Consider the following 27,836-nt stretch of genomic DNA (forward strand, 5'->3'; position numbering starts at 1 on the left):
GGGGAAGACTGGGCCTCTCCAGCGGCTCCCCCAGCACCTTTTCACAAGTGAGGGTGACCCCTCTCCTCTGGGGGCCACAAAGCACCAAAACAGCAGATTTCCAAATGCCCGGCGAGGCACCATGGGGCGCTTCATGCTCCTCTCCACCAGCCCCCGCCACTGGGTACACTCTCCTCCGCCCTCAGGGTCTCTGACTCAGCAGGGTGCTGTCTTCACTGGGTCCCTGCGCCAGCCTCTTGCCAGGCTCTCCTTCTGGGACTTCTTCTCCCTGCGCAGAGGCCCCTGCTTCTGTGCACCAGTCCTGGGCTCTTCTTCTGGTGCTCATAGCGTCCTGGGGGCAGTCAGGGGGTCTCTCCTTCCAACTGCCCATTGCGCCAGGCTCCAGCACCTTCAGCCTCAGCCGAGCACACGCCAGAGAGCCCTTCTCTTCCTGTGCAAGCACTTTTTTAAAAGTTGAGTAGGGGGCTGGCAGGAATTCTCTGTTGTTCCTATCAAACAGCGACACCTCACGTCCCTGCCCCTGCTCCCTCCTTCTTGTCCAGCCTCTGAGCTTGTTCAATAATGGTGCCGTCCAGGGTTTCTGGCCACATGTCTGAAGCCTCATCCCCCACTCTGCCTTCCCTCCTTGTACAGCCTGGTGCCTGGCACCCCGTGACAGCTGCTAATTGATGAGCCTGTATCCCCTCCCATCTTCTCTTCGTGGAGAGGAGGCCCTAGCTTGTGGAAGAAAGGTTATCAATCCATCCAGCTGAGGTCAGCCCTCAGCCTGGGTCTGGTCCTGGCTGGCTCACAGAAATATGACAGTTCTGGATGACCCAAAAGCAGTACAAATATGACTTTGGACTCTGCAGGATACCTCTTTTCACCTCCAATACAATGGGCTTTAGTACATGTCTGGAAACTGTAGGCCTTGTGGAAGTTATTTTAGCCATGGGCCCCACATTCCCTTAGGGAAATAATGAAGTGAAAACACAGTAAAACACACTGACTTTCCCTGGCATGTTTCTTTCCAGCGTAGAAAGCCTATTCCATATCACCAACCAATACTGCATAAGTCCTGCCACACCATTCACTTTGTAGCTGCTCCTGGACTGCGCACGCTAGGAATCTCTCCTGCGCAGCCCGTACACGTGTGCACACGCAGGTACACATGTGTCTGCATGTAACCAGCCCGGTGTCCCTTACTCCAGCTGCTGCGCAGTGGCCTGGTCAAGCCAGGGGAACACCGGTAAAATCCCCATGCAGTCTCTTACATCCTGAGTTCACTGTGGGTGAGTCCCAACTTATGAGGCTCCCCCACAGTAAAAGCTAAACAATTAGGTGCTCAAAAAGCAAAAAATCCGGGCGGCCCATAATGTCAGAACCACCTTCTAACAGTATGCATGCATTAGAATGGTCACCGCTGGCGTTGCTTTGCCGACCAAGGGTGACTCTTCACCTGTGTTTTTGTCGTCACACAGGTTGATACAAGGTGCAGCATTCTGTTATACTTGGCAGTATGTTGATTTGGGCATTTCACACGCAGCGTGCCCTCTGTAATAAAATATGATGACCATTGGCAACCTGTACCTCTTTCCAGAACAGGATATTGCCGTGACTAACATGTGACTCACATGTTTGTTTGCAATTGTCTGTATTTCTCTTTTGTCTTTTCTCTTTTATCACTAGGTTGGGTAATGGAACGTGATTGAGACGTTCTATTTAGCGTCTAGACGGATTATAGGGTGTCTTTTCCCTGACTCCTAGTTTTATTTTCACCTCACCTCACTTCTCGGTCCTCACGAAGCGCTCCCTGGATCCACTAGGGACCTACATGAAGTGCAAAACATGTTGACCTAACCTCACTTCTTTACACTTGTTTTCACGGATGTGAGAGCAGCAGTAAGATACTCTTTCTACCTCCTCATTTGTTTTAAGGAGGTGCTCCATATCCCCTGCATTTTAACCTTATCTTCCGGACCCCTGAATAAAACTAGGTTCTGGGTACTGTGAGGATAATTTTAACTCCCTCACTCACTTCTCCAGGCCCACACACCCGCATGCACAACTGCGGCGTCTCCTTAAAAAGATCTCTGATAAAATGCCCTCTCGCGGGGCCCATGGAGGACTGCAGCGCCACCCCCACGAGGAGCAACACCCGATGATGAAGCATGACACTCACAGGGGTGTGTGAGGGCACTAAGTCTAAAAGGCTAAATTCCCCCACCTGCTCTAGAACCCAACTTTAATGAGAAAACACCCTTACACTTTTTTCAACCACAATAGGTTGTCTTGTTCTCCTTTCTGTAGTAACAGCTACCCCTCAGAGAGTATAATATATTTTTATTTTCCGTAATTTCAGTCTTCCATCCCCTGTCATTTTCCCTCTTGTCCCCTTCCGAGTAGATTTTATGTCCTATATTATCACAGAAGATCTGTTTACAGTGGCAGTGTGGACAAATGAAAATGAGTAGACAGTAATGCTATCCCTCGGGTTAGAGCCTCAGATTAAACTGATTTTGCAGGCTCCGAGAACTAAAGCTCCAGCGCAGGCTACTGAACTGTCTCATTCACAGAAGCAAACCTACCTTTAAGGTCCAACTAAACTTGCAGGGTCTGGCCTTGCACAGTATTACTGATGATAACGTCCCTAAGAGCTTAATCAATGTAGATGAAAAAGTACTTCCCCATGAATCAAAGGAAATTACACCAGCAAGACAAGCCCCCAACTCATCATGAATCCAAGGTTTTTTTGTTTTAGATCAATAAATTCAAGAAACATTTTGTCACCCTAACACCAGCGTTTTATTTTTATTTAATCAATACGTTTGGTCCCTCAAATACCAGCTTTATCAACCCTCAAGGACAGAATCTACTTCACATTCAAATATACTAAAATCACATGCTATGAGTGCCCATCTTATGCTATCGATATTCACCAAATGCATGGATGCTAGGACGATCAAAGGTGTCCACATATGCCACTGATGTACTCCACTATGCATGGGATACCCACAACAATGATAAGGATAATGACAATATGCTTAGGCACTGTGGGACCACTCTGAAACAACTTTATGGGACATAGCGAACCTGAAAACCCTGCTACGTTAGAAGGCCACAAGGTAGATTGGAGCTGGTTGCCAGCAGTATTTGCTGGCCCTTCACTGAACTGAACACCATCTGTTATTTTGTCATCAGCACCCGACTTGTGTGAGTTGAATAATTGTTCTTGAAACATTGGGGATCTGTACAGTGGTTGAAGTGCATAAAAATAATTATGGGAACTGTGATGCTGTGCTCAATGGTGGTGGGGTGAGTGAGCATTGGGGCGGGTCGAAGGCATGGCCCAAAAACCTAAATATTCTGTAACTTTTTTCAGTCTTTCAACTTTTGGTAACTACATGTAAAATAATGCACAACTGAAATGATAAATAAATGCAAGTTAAGTTAATCAGTGGGAAATGCATTATCGAACATTATGAAACCTTATATAGTTAATGCACCGCAGAGGTCTGTGCACGTAACCAAAGAGCTACAGAAATGGAACCTGGTTGGTGCAGTGGAGAATAGTGACTTGTGTATGTCCAGAGTTATGAGACCCAAGTCTGTGGCAGAAAGTGCTGTGTCTATGCAAGTCACTATTTTAAACTTTCATTACACACAATATAAGATAGGCTTCTACATAATGCACCAAAAGGTTTAAGTTAAAAAAAAGGGCTTCCAAAATATAGCTTTTATTTTTTCATACTACAATTTGTTTTATAACTGTCCTTTAAAAGCACACACTTCACATCTCATCTGGTAACTCCCTTGCAACTGCAATATCAGAATCAGTTGGTTCTGGTTGTCCTGTCCATAAGAGAGAGGATGAATTGGATGTGATTTGTGTAGGAGATAGCAGTGATGTCTTGTGATCAGATTATGTTGGCGAGCTGTGTCATGTATATGTTGAAATGGGTGGGGTGCAGGAGGTAGTCCACCCAGTTCTTGATCAAGTTGTTGATGTCCTTTTGGAGGTTGTCTTTTGGGCCATCTTTCGAGTGTGTAGTATTTCATTTTGCTGTGAGATTAAAGTACTTTCTTTTTAACTAAGGATAAGTACTTTGTTGAACAATATGTTATTGTGGCTGTTGTTTGATTGTTGCGTTTTGAGCTCTTGCCCCTGCACTACCTCCATGAGAAGTCTTTCATTGCTCACACTCGCTAGCCTGAGTGTCCAGTATGCAGAGCCATGGTAGGACAAACCACAGGACAACAGTGGAAAACAGCAGCAGCCATCATGGCTGTAATCTCTATTCGCCCTGCAGCTTGATGAATGGCGACTGAGAAGTCCCAATATATGTCTGTGTCTAAGGTTCCTAAAACTTAAAATGGTTCTGCTTTGATCTAGTTATAATGGAATCTTTTGAAAGTTAGCTTTCCACTCTAATTTTAATATTATGTCTTACACTGTCGTTAAATACCCGGAGCCCATAGGGGAAAAAGCTAAAAAAAAAAAAAAACGATCCATGAATATGAGATTCAAAGTGCATCGAATACCATAGAATTTAGACATTTACATGTTTATTTTGTTTGTTACGAGATATAGTTATTGCAGTATTGTCTTAAAAATGTTCATGATTTAAAAGTAATTTTACAATTTTCAATATTATATTTTCTGCATTTTCTTTCTGCATTTTCTTTTCTTCATTAGGACTGCGTACATCCTATTCTAGGCAATCCCAAGTGTTATCAAGAGTAACCACAAACAAGTGCTCCCCACAATAAGTACATAGTCTTCTTTCCTAATGTATTTCTTCTTTCTCTTAGGAACTGGACATATTTGTGAAGAAGATCTTCCATTTCAGAATGTTTACAAGGCTCATGAATCAAATACTACTTATGGCTTCCCGAACCGATCCATCGGTGCTATTGTGGCGGTAGCAGTGCTATTGATCATTGTTCTGTCGACGGTGGTGTACGTGCGGTGTAAAAAACGTAAGCACTGATGCTTTTTGTTATCATCTTATCTCAGCGACACATTAGTCTTGAATGCAAGACATCACTGGTTAAAAATTGTAAATTACTCATGTTGCAAAGGCACCCCTTTTTAGGTGGTCAACCTCAGTTTTTCTTTTTCTAGGGACTCACATGCTTGTAAGCTTGAAAGTTAACACTGGGACACCGCTATCCAGTGCCTGGTTTAGGTGCTCTGACCCTAAAAACATGTCAAGGATTGGAACACGATTGGCACATTTAACTTTCCTATAAGGCCATAGTATATGGTGGAAAAATACACCCATGGCATGGGAAGTTAAATGTCACTCATAGTCTGCACCATCTATTGTACAATCCACTACAGTGGCACAGAAAACATGGTTCCAGGCCCACCCTGTGTAATTTCTTCTGCAGTATAAATCCTGCTATATGATCTGTCAAAATAACCCTTTTTAACAGGTGATAACCTCCCTTTTGAATATTAGTAAATCACCTCTACATAGGCCTTGTAGCTCACAAAGCAGTGTGCATGGTATTCAAAAGTGGGACATTGTAGGAGAGTAGATCTGCCTCTTATGTTGCCCCCACTTTTTTTGTGATGTTTACACTGGTTTCTGGCTATAGTCTGGCTGGGACCCTGCTAATCAGGGCCCCAGCCTCTTTGTTCTCTCTAAACAACATTGCGTGCATATTAGGTGCACTAGTGATTGGATACTGTGGTGCCTTATGAGTCCCTAGTATATGGTACCTTAGGTACCAAGGGCATAGGTACTTCACAGGCCTACCAGGGGCTGAAGCATGCATTATGCCACCCCTGGGAAGCAGACTAAATCTGACACCACAGGCCTGCTACTGTAGCCTGGGTGAGGTGGTACTAGCACTCCTCACTGAGATATAGGTTTACTATATCTCTCCTGCACACACATTTAAACCTATCAGTCACCCCTAAGGCAGGCCTTATCAATCCTGAGGGCAGGGTGCTTGGTTTCCATGTGAGGGGGTGCCTCTGCCTGAGCAGGGCCCCTCTGCAGCTCTCAGAGTCCATTCTCTGGGGCTGTTTGGGAATGCGGTCAAACCATATACTCTTAAGTGCATTATAACCTTGCGGTAAATGCTAACTTTGGGATGGCTGCATCAAAACATGTCGTGTTTGGTGTCAAACGCTTTAGAATCATACCCCCACACCAGTAACTGGTGTGGGAGTATGATCCCACCCTTCTAGAGGGATAGACATGTACCTACTGTGGAAACGCAGTAGAATCCTGAAGAGCCCTGGCATCACAAAATGGATGCCACCAGTCACAGACACTGGGCTGCCCGCCTGCTGATGACCGAAACTCGAAGTGGAGGAGGCCCAACAATAGGTATCCTGTCACAGGGAGGTGTGACCACCTCCCAGACAGGGTTTAGTGTATTGGGGCTGGGTGGGTGCACTCCTAGAGTGCTTTGAAGTCCTGCACTATTGGAGCAGTAGGCTCCTCTGTGCATACACCAGTTCAAACCGGCTTAGGGGCTACCTGCCCCTGCTCTGGCGTGAAACTGGACAAAGGGAATTGGGTGTAGCCACCCACTCCCCTGACCCGCCCATAGGTGGGGTCATAGAGCTAGTCCCTCCCTTCCTTCTAGTATAAGTTAGGGAACCCTTGCCATTGCAAATTAGATACCCCTGGACGATGCTCTGAAGATGAATCCCGGACCTTCGATGTTCCACTACCTTTGGAAGACGGAAGAATCTCCCTTGGAGTCAAGAAGTGACTCCCCTGCTTGGCAGGCACCAAATCTTGCAATCAACGGTCGCAAACTCCACCGCTCCCGCCGGAGCCCGAAGTCCCTGCAGCTCAGGAAGAGGATTTCCTGACTTCTCCAAGGCCATCGTGAGTCCCCAGCGACGCTGAGGCAAGTGGACCCCACGAGTGACGAGGAACCGCAATCCCTGGGTACCGTGCACTATTTTAGAGTGCAACCCCTTCACAACGTTCTACGAACCTGTGCTTTGGACCACGTGTGGTCCACGCCTCTAGCAGAAATCCCTCCGAAGATCAGAGGCCTACCCCGTCCCGAGTGACCGTGGGCCCCTGTTGAGTGGATCCTCCTGAGGCGTCTTCGTGATCCCTTGCCGGTTGGCTTGTGGGTCCCCTGAAGACTTTTCTACAGTTCCAAAGGGCTCCCTGCCCTTCCTTGCCCCGGGTCACTGCCAAGTGACTTTGAACACTGTCCCCTCTGCTTTCAGGTCTTCCTTCTTCTGAATCCAGGCTTGGATTCCCCCGGACACTTCTCCTGTTTTCACAAGCAGCAAGTCTTCATTGGCTCCCATTGAAAACGACGCCGCGTTCTGACACCGAAAGACACCTATGCACCCGGCTTCCCTGGGTGAGGTAACTTCAGCACTACGGTGCTCATGTGGGTGTTGGCTCTAGAACTACTTACCCTGTAAGTGACTTGCTTGTAGACTCTCCCGAAGTATCCTAAAACTCTTAATTTCCAATCGCGACTTGCTCCATTGATATGAACAGGGATTCGCGGCTGTGTTCTCACACTGCATGCGTCTCCCGTGAGTTCTTTACTTACCTGCCTTGGGTGGTTTTGTGAGGCCCCAGCTCTTCTGAAGGCCCTAGGCCTTGTACCCTTGCAAATCGTTATCTCTAAGTCTCTTTTTTAGTATATGGTCTGGTACGCCCCTAGGGCCCCAGCCATATTTGTGCTTAATTTATTGTGAAACGTTGATTTATGCACATGTTCCTGACTTCTAATCTCATAAAGAGATTAGCAGAGAGTTGTTAGTAATAAATACATATATATTTGATATATATACCTGTGTGGTATCCTTTCATTTAGTGATTCATGAGATTATAAGGTAAAACAAGCTGCTTTACATTCCTCTACAGACTTAGCCTGAAGGCTGGCTTTCTTTAAAGGTTTTCATAAACCTACTGCCATAAGAGTAGAATTGCACTGGTGCAAGGTGTCCACTTTAACTAGTGAACAGCATATACCAGGCCAACTTCTCACAGACATGTAGAAAAGTAATGTTTCCATATCCCTGCAATGATAATGCCCCAAAAGCAGTTTTTATTGTTGCAGACCCAGCGGTCCTCTGCACAAAACCAGACAGATTAAATAGTAATAATAAAATAGTAAAATCTCTGGAATGGGACCATCGCTGCCTGAGCCTTCAGGTTGCTAATTAGCATTGGCCCCTGACAGCTGCTCAGCCTGTACTTGGCCTGAATGAGTATGACCGTGGTGTGAACTTCCTCCCAGAGTTACAAAGTTGGTTAATTTGATTGACAGATTACTTTTAATGGTCAGGGATGACTCTATGGTCAGCTGAATATTCAGCTTAGTAATTCTGTTAGTAAAAGTGTCAAATTCTGCCTGGAAAATCTGTGTGAGGCACATGTAAAACATATGTGTTCTTGAAACTGATCAAAGAGGGCCAGCTAACAATTATTGTGCATCTCATTTCTGGTCCCTGGGAGGCCCTGCTTTGTTTTACTAGACATCTATCTACTGTTTTGTTGTGGGCCTAGGGATTGCTTCAAACTGGACTTTAGTGTTAGACGTGGGAGGAAACTACCGATTTCCCTATGACGCTCCTATACACACCCCACCCTCTGAACCTAGGTGTAGTGTGGCTGAAGACTTTGGCCATCTTTACATTTTTCTAGCACATAGTATGTTGGACTTGTTTGCAGTAAGGCAAACGGAAACTACTGCAAATGTGGACAGGGTTGTTCCCGTGAACTTTTACTCCATTGATTAAGGAGTGCCCAGAGGTCACCCCCACCCACTAGACTAGCTTTATAACACTTTCTGGACCTGCAGAAAATTAAAAGAGGACTGGAACTGCTATCTGTGAACAGAGAGGAGCCTGAACTTCTGCACCTATTCTCTTTTGTACCCAGGACAAAGAAGTGAAATGTAAATCCAGTAAATCCAGTATTTGTAAAGCGCACAGCTACCCGTAGGCATCCTGGCGCTGGGGGCCATCCGGAAGATTAAGCGAGCTATTGCCCAGAGTCACATGGTGCTGGGCTGACCTGCCGCCGGTGCCGGGGATAGAACCGTGATCCCCAGCGTCCGGTGTCAGTCGCCTTGGCCGCTGCGCCACACCTCTTCCCCAAGGTTCAATTGGGTGACCTCCTGTGTGGTAAAAGGGATGCAAAAAGCTGCACAAGGCCTGGTCTTCAAAATGCCCAGCTGGCTAATCTGGTCTTTACCTTGCTCTTCAACTCTAAGCTCCCTCCCTGTGGTTCTGGGTCCTTAAAAGTCTGCTCCTGTCGTTGATAGGTCACCTAAAGACAGTATAGAAGCATTTGAAAACTTCACCCCCCAGAGCTCCAGCAGGACCTGCAGAAAAAAGTGTCCAACCAGCAGTTCCACTGCATCAGGTTGAATTTCAGCTGCTTTACACCAACCCCATGGTCAGAGTCAAGGTGAGTACCTACCTTTCAGACTCTATTCCAATACAGAGCGGTACGAGACAAGGGTGTTCTCTTTCTCCGCTCCTGTTTGCGCTCGCAATAGAGCCTCAGGCAGAGGCATTGCGCAACCAACTGGGCGACAGAATACCCCTGGGAGAAGCCTCGCATCAGGTGTCACTATATGCTGATGACCTCCTTATCTACATTAGATACATCAATTATGATCCAGCTCACCTGATGTGTCTACTGGAGGATTTTGCTACACTTTCTGGGCTGGCTGTCAATGTGGAGAAATCCTGTGTGAGGGACTCCAGGGCCCTAATCTTGTCATGGGCGGGAAGTAAGTGTGGTGGGCTGCAGATACATTCTGCTACTTGGGCATTCACATTTACCATCACACGAACGATCTAGTTGATGGGAACCTGGGCCGGGCAGTGACATCCCTCAAGTCGCAGATGCGATTCTGGAGCACTTTAGCATTATCTGTAACCGGCAGGGTTGCACTTATCAAAATGGTAGTGCTCCCAAGCCTCTTGTATTATTTCACAAACTTGACGGTTTACATCCCGGCCTCCTCCTTTGTTCCCATAGAAAAACACATTCGGCATTTCATCTGGGGTAACGCTAGACATAGGAATGGCGGCTCCTTTCCTTGAGCATTATTATCTTGCCTCACAACTTCAGTGGGTGGCGCGCTGGCTCTCAGATCGCTACTGTGCAGACACTGCCACTATGCGCCCGCCCTATCCACTGCAACATATCATTAGTCTTTTTCACACAGGTGCACGTTCTAGACCACCGGAGCCTCTGTTACTTAATGTAGCCTACAGATGCTTTCGTAGGTGCCTGTTCATCACTCGGGGGGGGGGGGGGTGACCCCTTATGCTCCTGCGATACCTCTGGAGGGAACCCCTGATGGTCGCGCGGTAATCTCTCAGCGGATCCTTAGAACTTGGCACGAGAACAACATTCAGACACTTGGAGACTTGTATCGGGAAGGGGTACTTCTACCATACACCTCACTGGTTGAGGTAGATGGGCTGCCGCCTGGGCATTTTCTAACTCACTGTGCATTGATAGCCTCACTCACAACCAGGTGGGGGGACATGTCCAAGGAGCCGCACACACACCTCACCATACAGTACTTACATGTCATGGGATTGGGAAGGCACCTGACGCGGTGGTTTGCAACTTCCCTAAGGACTCATGCTGCAGTTAGCCTCGACCCACTGCGTCACAAATGGGAGCAAGATCTGGGGCACCAGCTCACTGACAAAAAAAGGGCGCAGGTGCTTGAGAGCCCTACACGTATACATCGCAATATGCGTTTCCGACAAATACAGCTTTTCGTCATTCACAGGGCATATCTCACGCCAGCGAAAATTAACCAGTACTTCAACCGGTTGGATGCAGAGTGGGCACCGAACGGGGGCTGACTTAATCCACATGCTATGGGGTTGCACCCGGGTGGGTATTTACTGGATCCAGGTGGCCTCCCTCTTGCGTACATGCACAGACCGAACGCTGTCACATGACTGGCCGACCTACCTGCTACATACGTTTCCTTGAACCCCTGCCACAAAGGTTACCTCGAGATCCCTAGACTTAGGGCTGATAGTGGCCAAGCGACTCCTTACCAAGAAGTGGAAAGCCCCCAACCCCCCCCTCCACCCCCCCCCCCCCACAACTTAGTGGCCTGGTGAAATTCGATGCTTGCCTGGGCAAAGGCAGAGAGCATTGCTATTAGACGCGAGGAAATACTGGGACCGCGCAAGACCTCCATTGCAACATGCTGGGACGCCCTTTACAGCGAGCTGCAACTCACTGTGGACATGGTGGGAGGGAATTCTCCCGCTCCGTATTCCATATCACTTGTACACATGGGCTGCTGCTAATTATAGTTGGGGGGAATCTTAGTTGGCATTCTCTGGTAGCGAGCAAGTAGCATATAATTTTCGACAGGATATCAATGGCTGAATATCAGCTACTGGGGTCTTAATATGTTCCTTGGTTATTGTAGGTTACTGCAATCTGTGTTTTCCTATTTCTCTTTACAAGAAACGTATGATACTACCTAATCCAGTGCAAATTAGGCCCAGACTAGTGGATAATGTACAGTCCGTATAATCTTTTGTGTACTTGCGGCCAGACATCCATAACTGCTATCCTAAATTGATTGCTAGACACGTAACATGATTATGTTTCTAGATTGGAGACTACCAACACTTCATGCTCCAGACAAACATTGTGCCTTTGAAAATCACACTATAACCATGTTATGTTGTCATATATATAACACACCCATGTCGTATGTTAAAATGTTTGGTTACTGCTTGCACGCAGGCTTCACTGGAACTGTAATCTCATTGCATTAAGAAAGGCAATAAAAACAAAATTGCAAAAAAAAAACAAATCAGGTTGAATTTCAGCTTAATACTGATCAAGGCTCTGATCATCTTAGAGAAAACAATTAAGCCCTATACTGCACTGGGACTTGGAAAATATTCAGTGAGAACCCTCCAAAGCTCCAGCTGCAGTCTTCGGTTCTGAATGGCAGCTACAATGTCAGCAGTGGCCGACTCAAGAAGGACATGGGACTTCAATGCTTTTCTCCCAAAAAGTAAAAAAGTCTCTTTCTGAAGAGGCACTTGGAAACTTTTGCAAACATTTCGAGTTCCAGACCTTCACTGGAACTAACCCACTTGATGTATCCGACCATGGCTCCTTCATGGTCAGACTCAAATTGGATCTACATCCCGGTCTACCACGCCCGATGATTATCATTATTGCTATATGCTTTTTGGGCGCTATTTTCTCTTAAATCTTTAAAGATTCAAATCTACAGTTTCCCTTATTGGAGTTTTGTCATTTTAGACTTATTTCACTCATAAAATGTTTCTCTCACTTTAAGAATGGTTATGTAGTTATATTGTGTATTGTATGACTTTTTCTAGTCTGCATGCACTTAGTAAAATACTTTACACAGTGCCTGTGATTTAAGCCTGTCGGCTTTCTGTCACAATACCATGGATTGAGCACAGATTTATTTGATTTAATTTGTGTGATATCTAACAGATGGTGGCTTCATCCTTTGAGGTGGCACTTGTCTAACTAAACAATAATCCACTTTCCTACACTGATGTTCAGCGATGGGATCTGCGCTTTTGTTTTTGCAGTGTTGCATAGTTTTAAAAGTACATCAACTTATGTTGGAGCAAAAAGTTTGTTTCTAACCTTAAATTGGTATTCAGAGTTTGAATTGTGTCAGTTTGGATTTTTTTAACATTTCATTTTTGGCTGCAATTTTAGCACCTTTTTCCATGGAGGTTTATCTGACAACCCTGACTGACCTAACTGTGGGAGAGATGAAGGCCATGTGTAGGGAAGGAGAGTTGAAATGGAGCCACAAGGCCAAGAGGGATGACTACCTGAAAGCCCTCCAGGCCTGGAAAACGACCCGCAAGGCACAGATCACCCCATAGGACAATGAAGGAGATCATGGAAATGCCCCACAAGAAGAGGATATAGGTGGCAACTGGTCCCAACATGAAATCACTAGCGCACGTTTCAGGACAGGGAGCAGTGTGAGCTCCCCTAGCATTGTGAGCCCCTCAGGACTGGCACTCCACCAGCTGGAGTTCAAGTAGAAAGAGAGCATAAAGGCCCAGCCGGAGAAGGTGAGGTTGGCCTTTGAAAATTAGATGCTTGTCATGACTCTTGTGAAGAAGAGACTGGCCATATCCCTGGAAGAAAAGGAGTCAACACTGGAGAAGCAAAAACGCACTTCGTAGCAGCAAATTTGTTTGAAATCTATCAGATGGTGGTCGTATCCTTTGAAGTGGACACAGGTCCACACCAAACCGTAATTAACCTTCCTACATTTCATTTTAAATTTCAGTAAAATATTTGAAAAAGAAAGTGACCCCTGGAAACCTTACAGATTTTTGCATGGACAGATTAAAAAATAATAACTATGTGATTGCAAATTAACAGGGTTGAATCATTCAAATTACATTCATCATGTTCTATACAGTAAAAGTGGCAACAGTACGGAATATACACCCGACGACAATCTGTCCTGAAAAATTGAATTTTACTGGATTTCTGGATTAAGCGCACCATGAACAAACCCAGGGGAACTAAGTGCCGTCAACACGCATCTTCAACACTGGATCACTACAAAGAACATTCACAAGAGAGGTACAGAAAATCAGGTGGGAGAGTCTCTGCTTCTTACTGACCTCTGTGAGAGGATTATTCTGAAAGGACCATCTCCGGTATGTTGAGCCAGAAAACATATGGCCTCCTTCTGAGTGTAAATGACATGAACTTCAGTGTTGAAATGCCCTCCAATAGAAGAAACTTTTATGCATGATCCACGGCAAGTGAACTTGAAGACTTTCCCTTAGGAAACTGTTGTTGTCAGATTCAGAACCTGATCAGGTCTTTCTCTTCGCTAAATATCTCTTCTGTTTTCACATTTGCACAGAGCTCATTGGAATCCCAGCAGTATTTTTCTCTCTGCTCATTCCTTTGGGCCATCGGGTAGGCCAATCACCACGCCACACCACACTCACTGTGGTTGAGCCGGCCGGCCCACAGCATTCTATGTGGGATGTCTTCAGTTGATCGGACACTGTAGGTAGGGTTACTTGGGTACAAGCAAGTTCATGAAGCTGACCACTGCAATACAATAGGAGTAGAACAAAGAAAAAAGACTTCATAAAGATTGTGAAATGGGAAAGCAATAATTACTCAATGGTGATCATTCGTGTTAGCGGTGTAAACTTGCTGTCTGATGAGAGCTTAAAACCATTCCAAATAGGAGTTGCTGTTGAAAACATACTTGTGTCCTCAGACCAAGGAGTTTGACCACAGCTTGGTCTTCACAGCATTTGGCTTAAGTTACTTTTAGGTGTTACCAAGCACAGACATGAACACAGTGCGTTGGCCGTGTAACCAAATTTGGCTTGTATACACCGCATGAGTTCCATATCATCCGTAAAGTAATGGAAACATTGGTTAAATATGCAAGGACTAAAGCCAAATTCCAAAGGTATGTGGCAAAAAGAATCTGGAAAAGGAAGGAGCACTAGGATTGCTGCTAAAGTCAACACTGGAGATAAAAAGCGATAAAAAGGCCTACCCTCACAATTTCTTCTTTGGTACGGTTATCGAAAAAACTTAACTGTGCTAAACCAGAGATCATGTCTGCTGGAGGTGCACACAAAGCATTTGATGACATGTGACTCTGAATGATGCGGACATATCAATAAGGACCTACAACAGGGTTTCTGTTGATGTGGACTACAGGCCACTTGCAGCCACTCTTCCCTTTTCATACAGTCCCCTGATAAACTGTAGCTCTCGACTGCCAGGCCAACAATATTTCAGAAGCCCCCATAGCTCTGCATACAGTACATAAGAACTATGCAGTGAAGTGTTCATTATTTACATGGGGAAAAGGATTGAGTATTTGCCGCACAGAAGCTGCCCTGCACAGCACAGCTTCTAGGGCATGTCTATCTTTATACACTCTGGGCCTGATTCACAAAGCACCTCCGCACTCATAGATGAGGCCCTGCACTCGTGGGGGAGTCTCTGCACTCATGGCAAAGGCCCTGCAGTCGTGGGGGAGTCTCTGCACTCGTGGCAAAGGCCCCGCAGTCGTGGGGGAGTCTCTGCACTTGTGGCAAAGGCCCCGCAGTTGTGGGGGAGTCTCTGCCCTCGTGGCAAAGGCCCACAGTCGTGGGGGAGTATCTGCACCCGTGGCAAAGGCCCCGCAGTCGTGGGGGAGTCTCCACACTCAGGACAGACTCCCCACAATGAGAATTATTACTGCGGAGATTCTGCCCCGTGTGCGGTGTCTCCCCCACGACTGCGGGGCCTTTGCCATGAGTTCAGAGACTCTCCGACAACTGCAGGGCCTCTGCCACGAGTGCGGAGGCAGGCCCTTTGTGAATCAGATCCTCTGTTAGGGATACAAACACTGCAGTAAAGCTGCCCAGCAGCAGGGGTGGGGCCTCGCCTGGGACTGCTCAAAGTCCTTTGCACTGGTACATTTGGTTAATTGCCTGCTGTGCGACTAGTTTGGAAATTGTCTGAACCTCCCTGTTCAGTAGGGAGTTAAGATGTTGACCATTTTTTCAGTCTGAATAAGGAAAGTGCAGCGTTGGGTTTGTAGGAATTTGTGCTGGAAGTTTGGTATTCCCACGCTGGGTTATTGGAACCACAATGCAAGAGCATCAACAGAACTCGACAATATTCTGTTTTAGCAACTGGCTATGATGCTGGTCTAAGTTGTGACAGTGGCGGTCCAGGTAGTCATTACTTGTCAACTATCCTATTTACTCAAAAATATGATGAAATTATAATTGTGTATGAATGTAAACTGTGCTTGGGGTCTGTCCTAGAGATGTGTACATTTTGTTCATTTCCTTAATTGAGCCTGTTTACAAGTTCTCACATACAAGAGATAAGGGGATAATAAAGCATACAGAGAGCCGAATTTGCCCAAGGTCAAACAATTTAACTAGGCAAACTAAGATAGAAATGCAGTACTGTCTGTTTCTCTGTCCATAACTTTCCCCGTATAGTACATTTATTGCATCTATAACACTGGCCACTTTCCCACCAGGGTACTATCCAATATATGTAGCTGTCCAGTATTGTCTTCTTTTTACAACTTCTTATACTCAGAGTATAGACTGTAAAAACACAAAGGTTAAAGGGACGTTATAGTTAGGTGAACATGTCATTTAAAGCATAGCCTTTTAAACTAACAAAACCACTGAAATGACCAGTTGTAGTTATTTCAAGTAACTATAACTCATGCCCTAAAGTACCTGTAACTTATGCCCCCGCACTGCACAGTGTTGTTATCAATGATGTAATTTCAGATGTCATTTGGGATTTTATTAATGCAGTCATTGACCATGTCATGAGTGATGAAATATGTGATGGTACAAGCAGTGCACGGCGAGGGGATTTGTTTCTACTGTAGTGTGAGTGGCCCATCATTCTCTATATTTAGCATTTAGCTGACGGGCCCCTAAACGCTAGTGGAGCATAACAAACGGCGCTCTGGTACCTTCTCCTCACTTGTCTTAAATGAGGAATTGGCACTCCAAAGCTTGGTTATAAAGATTTATTAAAGCAGTGCTGAGGTCAATGTGCTTCAGCTGTAACTGCATTGGTCATGACACCAGCCTCCATTTTTAGTTTAGCTTATATACGTCATAGTGAACAAAAACAACTTACTGCGTTTGGTTACATTTTGGGAGCCATCTTGTAACGTTTAGCCATCACTTAAATTGCATGAATTCCATTAAACACAAAATGCCTTATATCATAGATATTTTCAGTTTAATGTACAAACTCCTCATTTTATTTTTAGCAGCATAGTGCATTATTACCGTATTATTTATAATATCACTACAATGCAACATTGGTGGTTCAAATAGCAATTGTCAATACACTCTACTGCCATCTGTAGGAAAATGCCCTTCTACTGGGGGCCATCCCGGATATTTCATACAGTGTTTACAGCCAACATATTTTGGTAAAGCTGGGAAAATAGGATTAGATCTCAAGTCTCCTTGGGCCACGGGGGTTTAATCTTCCCAGTGGACCACATCTAGTCATGCACTGTGGCAATGGTGTCTGCACACCGCAGGGAATTGCCCACCTCATTGATGGTCTTGTTAAGTATTTTCAGTAGCACTCACTGATTTAATTGACCCTGTTTCTATGCAAAAGCAATCATTGCAGATAAGGATATTTATTTATTTTATTTGTGTATTTTATAAAGCGCACAGCTACCCCAACGGGGCGTCCCGGCGCTAGAAACTCAGGAAACAGAGAGCAAAGGATGTAGAAAGCCAAATTTAAGAAGAGAAGAGGTGTGTTTTCAAGGATTTACGGAATGCTGATTCAGTTTGGCAGGTACGTAAGGCAAGCGGAAGCTTGTTCCAACACTGAGTGGCACAGACCTCAAAGGATTTTCCGCCTGCTCGAGCTCGTTTGAATCGTGGGGTGTCCAGAAAGAAGAGGGAATTGGAACGTAATGTCCTGGAGTTCACATACGGTCGCAGGGTGTTTTTCAGATGGGCCGACCCATTGCCTTTAGACGCTCGAAAGGCCAGCGTCATGGCTTTGAAAACACATCTTTTGGCAATGGGTAGCCAATGCATTTTACGGAGGAGTGGAGACATATGATGTCTAGCGGGGACTTTCTCCACCAGCCGTGCGGCGGCGTTTTGAACCGTCTGAAGTTTATGGCAAAGGCCTGCTGTGATACCAAGATAGAGGGCGTTGGCATAGTCAAGATGGGATGTTATCAATGCCTGGACCACAGTCTTACGGCAGTCCGCAGGTAAATAATTTATAAGCCGTTTAATAATCCTGATCTTTGCGAAACAGGAGGCTGCTACTGTTTGTACCTGGGTGTTAAAGCTGAGGTGACTGTCCCAGCGTACTCCTAGGTTTCTGACCGAGTCTTTGGGGATGGGGGCTTGGCTCAGATCGACAGGCCACCATAGGCTGGAATCAAGGGGGGAAGGAGATTTGAAGAACAAAATCACCGTTTTACCTGCATTGAGTCGGAGGGAGTTGGCATCCATCCAATTGGAAATGTCTCGAAGGCAGGATTTCAGCGGGTCGAAAGCGGAAGCGGAAAGGGTATTGAAAGTGAAGAGTAGCTGAATATCATCGGCATAGGAGGTGGATTTAATCCCAGTCTGGGCGATCAGCTTGGCCAAGGGGGTGAAATAAACATTGAATAGGAGCGGGCTCAGGGAGGAGCCCTGTGGAACTCCCCATTTGAGTGGTCTGGGAGGGGATGTGTAGGGAGGGGTGAAAACCTGCTGTGAGCGGTCCGAAAGGTAGGATGAGAACCATTTCAGCACAGCGCCACCCAAGCCAAGGTCCTCCAGCCTCCCCAGCAGTGTCCTGTGAGAGACGGTGTCAAATGCCGCTGAGAGATCCAGCAGCACTAACACCACCCTCGACCCCCGGTCAAGCGTCCACCTCACCGAGTCAGCCATTTCAATGAGGGCCGACTCATGGAGGAGCCCATTGGATTCGATGTAGTTTGCCAACTGGGAGTGCACCAGCTTCTCCAGGATCTTAGCTGGGGCAGGCAGAAGAGAGATAGGCCTGTAATTGCTGGGAAGGTCCGGATCCAAATTAGGCTTTTTAAGGATGGGAATCAGGGAGGCAAGTTTCCATTTAGCAGGAAAGCAGCCTGTTCTGAGGGAATTATTCCAAATAAGATTCAAGTGGGAATTAAGTAGAGGTGCAAGTTTTTTGTATTGCTTGGCTGGCCAAGGGTCATTTGGGGAGCCTGATTTGCATTTAAGTAGTTCAGCCAGGGATTCTGCCTCAGAAACAGCTGCAAATTCGAGGAAGGTAGGCGACGATGGCAAGAGAATTATAGGTTCCTCTTCCCGTCCTTCAGCAGTGAAGGTGGGGAAGGTGGAATAGATGGTCTCGATTTTGTCCTCGAAAAATTGTGAGAGTTTATCGCAAAGCAACTGTGAGGCAGGTTGAGTGCAAATCAACGCGTTAGGGTCTGTAAAAGATCTAACTATATTGAAAATCTCCCTAGCGCCGTTGCTGGCGAGTTTGATTTTGGAGGCCAGATAGTCCCGCTTATGCTCCTCAATCATTCGACGATATTCTTTAAGGGCTGTTTTATAGATGATTTTGCTATCCATGGTATAGTTCTGTCTCCAGTGGCGTTCAAGAGATTTACACGAGGTCTTTTTCTGTCGGAGCTCGTCGGAGTACCAGGGTGCAGAAGGTACAGCCCTATGAGTTTTAATAGGTTTGATAGGAGTCAGAGCATCTAGGGCTTGACCGATCCACGCAAGGATATAACTATGGAAAGACACTGTGAGGCGTTTTCCTTGGATCCTTGTGCCCTAGCAGGACCGGACTGCCCGTAGCAGGCGTCGGGCGTTTCCCCGGTGGGCTGGAAGGGTGAGGGCCAGTTTTGCAGCAGATGGGCCCGGTTTTGTTACTGAGGGCCAGTTCTTTTGGCTGTGCTGCAATATCGGCTCCTAGTAACAGAAGCAGCAGTGTTTCAGATTTGCAAGCCCCACCCTGGGAGGCTGGTCTGACAAAATTGCCAGGGCTGCTTTGTGTTCCCAGTCTGTCCCTGGGTCCCAAGTTGTTACTGGGCAGTGTACATGGTAGATGCTGTTGTTTACCATTAAAGCCCGAAAACTATATCATTCCAATTCATGACCCGTATTCCAATATTATATTACGCGACCCAGGATCTGAATTGTAAAATTACAAAAATATATCAATAGATAATCAGCATACAATGTAAACCTTTGCTCCTTTTGTGCTCCTTCAGCAGTTTATTGCACTGGTTCTGATTTTAATTTATTTCTTAGTAATCTGCATTCAGTTCAAAGGCGATGTGTAAAGGAGAGGAGACTCAATACTGCCTACTCTAATTGCTTGAGGCTGTCAGAACTGTTCCATTGGTCAGCTCTTTGCACACACATTAATGTGGAATGGATTTCCACTCTATCACATTCCATCGTCATTTCCAGTTTGCTCTTGATGATCTAACCAACAAGGGAGTTGACATGTTCTCCAGGATCTGTCATCAAGATGTTGAAAGAAGGCTCACCCGCGCATTGGAAGAAGGCTCACCCGCGCATTGGAAGAAGGCTCACCCGCGCATTGGAAGAAGGCTCACCCGCGCATTGGAAGAAGGCTCACCCGCGCATTGGAAGAATGCTCACCCGCGCATTGGAAGAATGCTCACCCGCGCATTGGAAGAATGCTCACCCGCGCATTGGAAGAATGCTCACCCGCGCATTGGAAGAAGGCTCACCCGCGCATTGGAAGAAGGCTCACCCGCGCAGGATTCATCATAAGGCGGTGTGTCTTCAGAGAGAGACACATATTTAAATGCAGGGGGCGTCACTGTGGTTCTGTGGGAACTGGGCAAATTAATATATGTATAATTGTTCCTTCGAAGGAATAATTATGACATAATATATTCACAGGAATATGTGCCTTATGGTCGCTTATGGTGGTGTTTTTCAAATTAATCTGTTTTGCTGATCTGAGATTTTACGCACATGTCAGAAGGATACAGATTTCATATTTCGACTCATTCAGTACACACTCCATATATTTATAAGCAAAACAATTACCATAAGTTTATTTATAGCAAGTAAGATTCACAGTAAATATTGTGTTCCAATTTGATGGGCATATAATTGTTGAAAAATATTTCAATAGTCATTGATTTGGGTGTCTCAGTGAGTATATGTACAAAAATAATAGCATTGTGTTATCCTTTCAAGTTGTATTATTTGATACCAAGGGAGGATCTAAGATGTCTTTATTTTGAAAACTAATCACTATGGGCAAGATGCACGAAAGCATTTATCATTTTAAACGGACTGAATTGCTATTTCGGGCTGTCAGGAAATGCGAAATGGCCTTTCCTTATGTCCCTAGGCCGTTTGGGAATCGCAAAATGCGATTTCTACTCAGTAGACATAGCATTTTGCGTTAACCAAATAGGAAATCGCAAATAGTGATTTCCTATTTGCAAGCTCATAAGCATATTTACAAAGCATTTCCTAAATACACAATTGACATTTAGGAAATGTAATTACCATCAACTTCAAGGTGATGGTAATTATGTGCGATTTTAAGCAAGCACTCTGCTATAGCCTCCTAGGGCATGTGTGCGCTTTACATGTGCACCACTTTTTTCGGGGGGGAAGCCTTATGCCGATTGTCACCCTTGCTTTAGCATTTCTTAATTTGCAATTTAGGAAATCGCAAATTAGGAAATGCAAAACCATTTGTACCTATTAGCCTTTAGGCCCATAGGAACGAATGGTTTGGTATTTCCTAAATAGCGATTCCAACTTTGTCGGAATTGCTACTAGGAAATCACAATTTTGTACTTTCCATTTTGCATTCCTGAAAAAGCTATTTCTTGGGATTCACATTCAGGAAATGCAAAATTGGAATTTCGTACATCTGACTGTTTTCGTTTCAGTTTCACATGTTTTAATTGTTTCTTTGCACAGGTGCAGTAGTGGCCAGCTTCTTAAGTCTTCTTATCTGCTTGTTCTGATCAACAGGTTTTGGCCAGTATGACTGAATCTAACAGGCCTTCATTAGAACAGGAACTTACCCTTTTATTTTGACGTGTTTGCTTGGATTTAAAAGCTTTTATAAGTGTGTCCACATCATATGTGCACAGTGATACTCACTGAGTTGGATGGTGTGGCTTCTGGCAAAAGTGGAGGTTTCCAGCTTGTGTTTGAGGTCAAACACAATAATAAGTGGCTCAAATCTGACACAGTATGCCTTAATGACAATTTTTCAAGAAACACATTTGGAAAGTTTGCATAAACCTTTGCTAATGTTGCAAATAAATAACTTAGACAACCCATGCAGAAGATGGGGAGCAGCCCATCTCTGATTAGTTTAGCAATGTGTACAGCAAAGGTCAAAAAGTGATAACCGGATATTCTGCTTGAAAATATGGAAAACAAGTCAAAGGTACTTGATACCCTGATCACAATAATATGTACATTTCTCTATGTTTTTGATGTCAGACCTTAGCAAGCTATGACAAAAAACACCATTGGAGTAGATAACCAGCCACATTATTACTGATATTTTAGTCTGGCACCACCCTGTGGTGACATGGTCAAATTGCTAGTTCATGATGTATTTATCATGAGGGGAAGGCTCGATTACAGGAATGGGTCGTCAGGTAGATGAGCAGCAATGCTTCTGATTGGGATTATGTTGGATGCTTCCATGGTTGCCTTTGACCCCAGTTGTACATATAGTCTATCCTCCCTTCAGAGGGAAAATAAGACATCACGTTTGTCAATAACAACAATGACTGCATCTTTTATGGGTTGTATGTGAGAACATCGATAGCAAAAATAGTGTCGGACATACATTTTTGGACCCAAATATTGTTTACATAAATCTTGGTCCAGTATATCTTCTATCACCACTAATAGAGCAATATTTTTGTAAATTATATTTAGGAAATTGGGCAAGAAATACGAAAAAAGTGGTCATACCGGTGAAAGAGTGGAGCAAAATAGTTTGAAATAGTTGCTAAGCCCTACTGGTCAGGATGAAAAGTTTTCAAATGTTTTCAAACTTTTGCCTGGTGCTCCAAAAACCTCAGAAGTACACTTCTAAGACACTTTGACACTCACAGGGTGTCTGGAAAAGGCCAACAGCAGGGTCCAGTCCAGGTCCATTTGCTATGGGCCATCTTGGAACTATACAAAAAAAGCCTTATGCAGCTTATTGTGTCCCTGTAGCCACCCAGGAGGTCAACCTACTGACCCTTGGACTCCACGTCTTTGTCCTGTGTATACAAGTGGGACCATGTCCAACCCTTCATGTCCCCTCACAGGTCTCAAACAGCAGGTGCAATCCTTCTTCTGTTCTGATGGCGTTCCTGGGATAACGACTGGCATTAGCTTGGGGGTGGGGATGAATCCTGGGCACTCCCTAACCAAAGGACTTAAAGTTCCCGGGGCAACCCTACCCACTTTTTCAGTATTTCCTGTTTGCCTTAGTACACATAGGCCCAGCATTCCATGGACATTTTCAAGATGGCAAAAGTCTTCAACTATGCTAAACGTTGGCTCTGAGTGTTGTTTCTCTATAGAGGAGTGCTCTATGGTAATTGTTAGTGTCCTCCAACATCTAACACTAAAATCCAGTTTGAAGCAGGCCCTATGCCTACAACAAACTAGGATACAGAAGTCTGGTAGGAAAAAGGCAAGGCCCTACAACATCCAGACAGGGGATACACAAGTAATGTACTGGCATCCTAGTTTCTTCCTTTCAAGTGCCCCAAAGTGCTGCATGTGGCTCAAAGAGATCTGTCACTCAGGATATGACACTTTGGTGTCAACAGGATGCCAACAACCCCCATCCTGAAGACTATGCACAGCTCAGAGAAATCATTCCTGCCTATGCAGGCCAACCTATTGAGTAGCTCCTGGATGAATCTCACACCTCATTCAAGGCTGAAGAAAGACTGGAAGTTAGCAGAGGCTAATTAGCCTTTGAAATCTCCGATAAGTAAAGGGTAACTTCCTGAAAGTTCATTTTTGTTAATATGTATTAAAAATTCTACTTCGCAATTGAATTGGATTATTAATAAATATTAAAAATAGTGGTTTAAGTATTTGTGTAGGTGCTCCCAATCCAGAGATACGGTATTAGTATTTTAATCTGTACTCTTATATTCTACATAGGACAGCTATGCCTGCCACAGTGAAAATAGCTTTTAGAGCCTTGCCACTGTCCCACTTTTGAATACCATGCATCATACCTTGTGGAATACAAGACTTACAAAGGGGTGACTTACTAACATTTTAAAGGGAGGTTTTTACCAGGCCAAAAGGGTTATTTAAACAGGTCAAGCAGCAGGTTTAGACTGCAGTAATAAGACTTCAAATGCAGGTTTGAAGTCATGTTTTTCTCGTCACACTTGTGGACGGCACAGTAAGTGCTGCACTCCACAGGTGACATGTAGCCTTCCATGACATAGGTGCAGTTTCTACACCATATAATATGGCTTTGTAGGAGAGTTAAATACACCAATCAAGGATTAGACAATGTCTTCTTATTTTACGGGTCAGAGCACATACACTGGGCACTGGACAGCAGTGCCCCAGTGTGCAGAGGCTAGAAACTAGCAATTAAACTAATCAAGCATTGGGGATGACCACACAAAAAGGCTCATTTTCTCACAAACTATTGACATTTAGCATTCCAAGTTGCCAATAGAGAGGACACACATATCACACACCTATCTAATTGCAAATCAGAATAGATCTGTATGCCCCATTTTGTCAGTCAGAAGTGCTTTTTGACTTGTAAAATGGGTTTAGTACATAGCAAAAAGACATTTGCAGTTACAAACACTGTAAATTGCGACCTCAAATGGCTTGGTACATATCACCATGTATTTTGGTCATATGATATTTAAGCACTGATATTCTAGCACAATTCAAGAATATCATTTAGGGATTAAAAGAGGGTAAGTGTTGTGAACTGATAGCATATCTAAATGTTGGATGTGGGTACAGGATGTGTGGTTGGGCATAGTTACTAGGAAAAAAATATCGGTCTTGCTGACATGGCCCTGAGGTTAGTCGAATGGCTCTCAATAAAGATAGTTCTGCAAAAGGCAGAAAACAGCCATTGAGGAACCTATGATTGATTCTAACTCCTGTTTCATAGCTGTTTCATTTCCACCAATTAAGAAAGATTTAATCATACATAAGCAGACCCTGTACCAGATGATATGTGTTGTTGAGATAAATGCATCTGAAGGGTGATCTTGAGTTAAAGTGCATTGGTATCAATACTGTAAGTTGTCTTCATTTGGAACAATCCTGCATATGTCTTGAGAATTTTGTAAGCTCTACAAGCACTCGGAATGGGGAATGCATTGTCAAGAGAACTGTATCCTATTGTAGGGTCCCAACAGTCGCTCAAAGGAAAGAAGGCAGGAAGGAACGATGGATGAAAGGGTGGATGCATGGATGGATGGATAGATGGATCTCAGGTTGCCTCTGTAAACAGTGAGTCCTACTGTGCTAATGGCTGTAAAATGTCAATATCTGTTGAATTTATATCATACGCTACACCTGCAATAGGCCTATAGTAATGTAAGTCCGGCTTTAGCCAAAAATGGGATGCAGTAAATATGTAGCTCTATTAAAAGCTTAAATGTAACTGCAACTTGCGCGTGAAATCATTTGTCACACATCTGATCCGTCCCACAGATCAATAATCGAGGATCCCCTGAAATATCTGATATATTTAATATTGTCATTATATATTGTGTGGTGCTCATTCTTCTCATAAATACTTTATATACTCTGTTGCTAATTAATAACTTTCTTATCTTCTTTTGACCTATGTAAGGGTCTTCAGCAATGGAAGTTACTCCCTAAAAAGAGATGAAAAAACTCCGAAAGCAGAACAAAGTGTAAAAAGAGAAGAAGTGGGCTCCATGCAGTACGACACCCCAAAAATCGCATTCAACATATCACCTGTGTTTTCAAGACATTGAAACTCGAGAGCTGGTGTCCGTGTGATTAAAGCGATTAAAGCCATCGCACAAGATCTCGTTTCTATATAACTTTTTATTTTATCTGTGAATCCTACCTCATGGAGTTTGTTTGACTGCATTCTATAGCTTATCAGATGTTATTGGATATTTGCCAAGCACAATTATCATCAATCATATAATGCATATCCTTCCATTCGCCTGTCGGTGAGAAGCAAGTGTTGATGGGTATCTCGGAAATAAAGTAATCAGAGAAAGTCCTTTACGTTACCTTTAGCACAGATTTTTTTGTTCAGACAAAATTCTAATTTAACCAAGTATTTCTGCTGCTTCTTATTAGGCTGCAAAAAATATGGAATAGGACGCATATAGTTTCCATTTAAAAAGGTAAGTTCAAGTGGAATGTGAAGCTCTTAGCATTGGTGACTTGAAGCAACTGCATTTTAAAAAGCATTGACAAAGTCAGGAGGTCTGGTTTTAATACACTAAGGTGCCTGGGGAGTGCAGAATATAGACTAAGTCAACAGGAGAGAATGGTATGAAATAGACAGTATAGACCTGAAAGAAGAACACACTCACACACACACTCATACACACAAAAGGCCAATGAGATGGTTGTATCAGACAAAATAGTCATTTGTTCCATATTATATATTTTGTGTTTCACATTATGCACTGGCTATATCAATCGTAGTGAAATAATTTCGATCATACACTTAGACCAGACACAGGGTCTCATTATGAATTGGCTGATTTGTGGGGTGTGGATATTGGGGGCTGGATTTTCAGATTCTGGCTGGTATCCCCCATCAACCGATGACCATCACAAGTTATTTCACTCACAATAGAGAGTAACAAGAAAACACTCGCATGCCAGCCACTTTTCCACATGAGATTCACCCTATAGATCGAATATAGAGCCAACACTGGAAGAAATGCACTGGGTTGGAAGGCAGGGGTGTGCGGGATGGGAGGAGAGCACAGCAGGGCTGGATAATGCTAGGGGTAGAGTTATATGTTCCCCTGCTCTGCAGAAGAAGGGCAGACAGGAGTCACACTGGACCTCTGCCAAAACCCACTGCCCACACTTTCACCAGATAAGGATCTGCCAAGTCCAATGCTTCCACACCTGTAGCTACTGGGTCTGATTTTTGCAGACCCTGTAATCCTGGGTCTGGAACCACCAGGTTACTTTTTGCCTCATAGAGCCCTGTCCCTACCATAGCAGAGTTATTTGCCCCTGCTTTCACTACACTAAACACCTGCCTCTCATTTTGAATCACAATGTTATCTTCCCAAGGTGCATATCTATCCAGTCAGGGCACCTGCCCCTCCTTCCCACTGTGCCAGTCTCCCTTTCTTGGTTCGATGCTATCCATTATGATGACACTTGTTGTTCCTTCACAACTCTTGTCCTTTCTTCCTGAGATGCAAGTCTCTCCTCCTGGGAGCCCCCCCTCTCTTCCCATGCTCCCAGTTCTTCCTTCCCTGTGCACCTTGAGGAATAGTGGCAGCTTGTCTTGTTGATCACCATAACTTGCTGGACCTTGATCATCCCCCAGATGCGACTCTTCAGGCTCATACTGATGCTGATGATTGTGTCCATTTGGCAGCACCAAACAATCCTGGCAATTAGAGCCCAGAAATATCAAAACTGAATAGTAGATGGTCAATGGACAGACTAGAAACATGGAGTGAGTGAGGGAGGGTGGTACTCCTACCAAGAGTCCTGAGCCCAAGAACTCACCTTCCACACATAGCACTCAAACCCTCCAGTGATAACTTTCTTCTGCTCTTAACCATTAAAGAGGTTTAACATTTGTTATACTATCTGGTATTGTACAAAGAATTTACAAGTGATACATAAAAAAGATTTAACCTCATGTATTAATATAATTATACGCTTTAACTAAAAAGTAAAAAGGGTTGATACGCAGGATCACGGTTGTGCGAGTTCCACAGGACAGTGGCCCTAGAATTAAAATAGAAACCTTCACTTGACACAATCTAAAGTCAAACCTGTAAAGGTCTATTTAAAATTAGGAATCATTACAGAAGTCAAAATGGTTAGTTATTCAGAATCATAATCGGCATCAATAATCAATCAAATGCAATTGTGATAAGATCAATGTAAGTTCTACCTCCAAATAAGTGAATGGTCAATTCAGTTCAAAAGCAAAGAAAAGTCTCAGTATAAAGTCAATTGACAGACATGGAGTCGGCTTTCGAGAAACTGAGCAAAAGGTCTGGCACATATCCCAAAAAAGGCAAATTTTTAGGGGTGGGCGGAACTCTCGTAGTTTTAACCCTGTAGAATTCCGCGGAGTTACATAGAAACTCTG

General features: G+C 44.4%; 1 protein-coding gene across 2 annotated transcripts in view; it reads left to right on the forward strand.

The window, feature by feature from the left end:
* Positions 1-25,759, forward strand: part of LOC146821996 (uncharacterized) — a 90,842-nt gene extending 65,083 nt beyond the window's left edge. Inside the window, exons 3-5 of one of the 2 annotated variants that reach the window (XR_014963219.1) lie at positions 4,792-4,959; positions 24,899-25,003; positions 25,350-25,550. Coding sequence is in view for 1 of the 2 variants with exons in the window: in XM_085613096.1 (XP_085469222.1) it covers positions 4,792-4,959; positions 25,350-25,378 (197 nt within the window). In the remaining variant the exon portion in view is untranslated. Of the gene's footprint in view, positions 1-4,791; positions 4,960-24,898; positions 25,004-25,349 lie in introns of both variants that reach the window. The other variant, XM_085613096.1, reaches the window with a different exon arrangement.
* Positions 25,760-27,836: the final 2,077 nt, after the last annotated feature.

This window comes from Triturus cristatus, chromosome 6 (genome assembly GCF_964204655.1).
Source record: "Triturus cristatus chromosome 6, aTriCri1.1, whole genome shotgun sequence".
In the NCBI taxonomy this organism is placed as follows: Eukaryota; Metazoa; Chordata; class Amphibia; order Caudata; family Salamandridae; genus Triturus; species Triturus cristatus.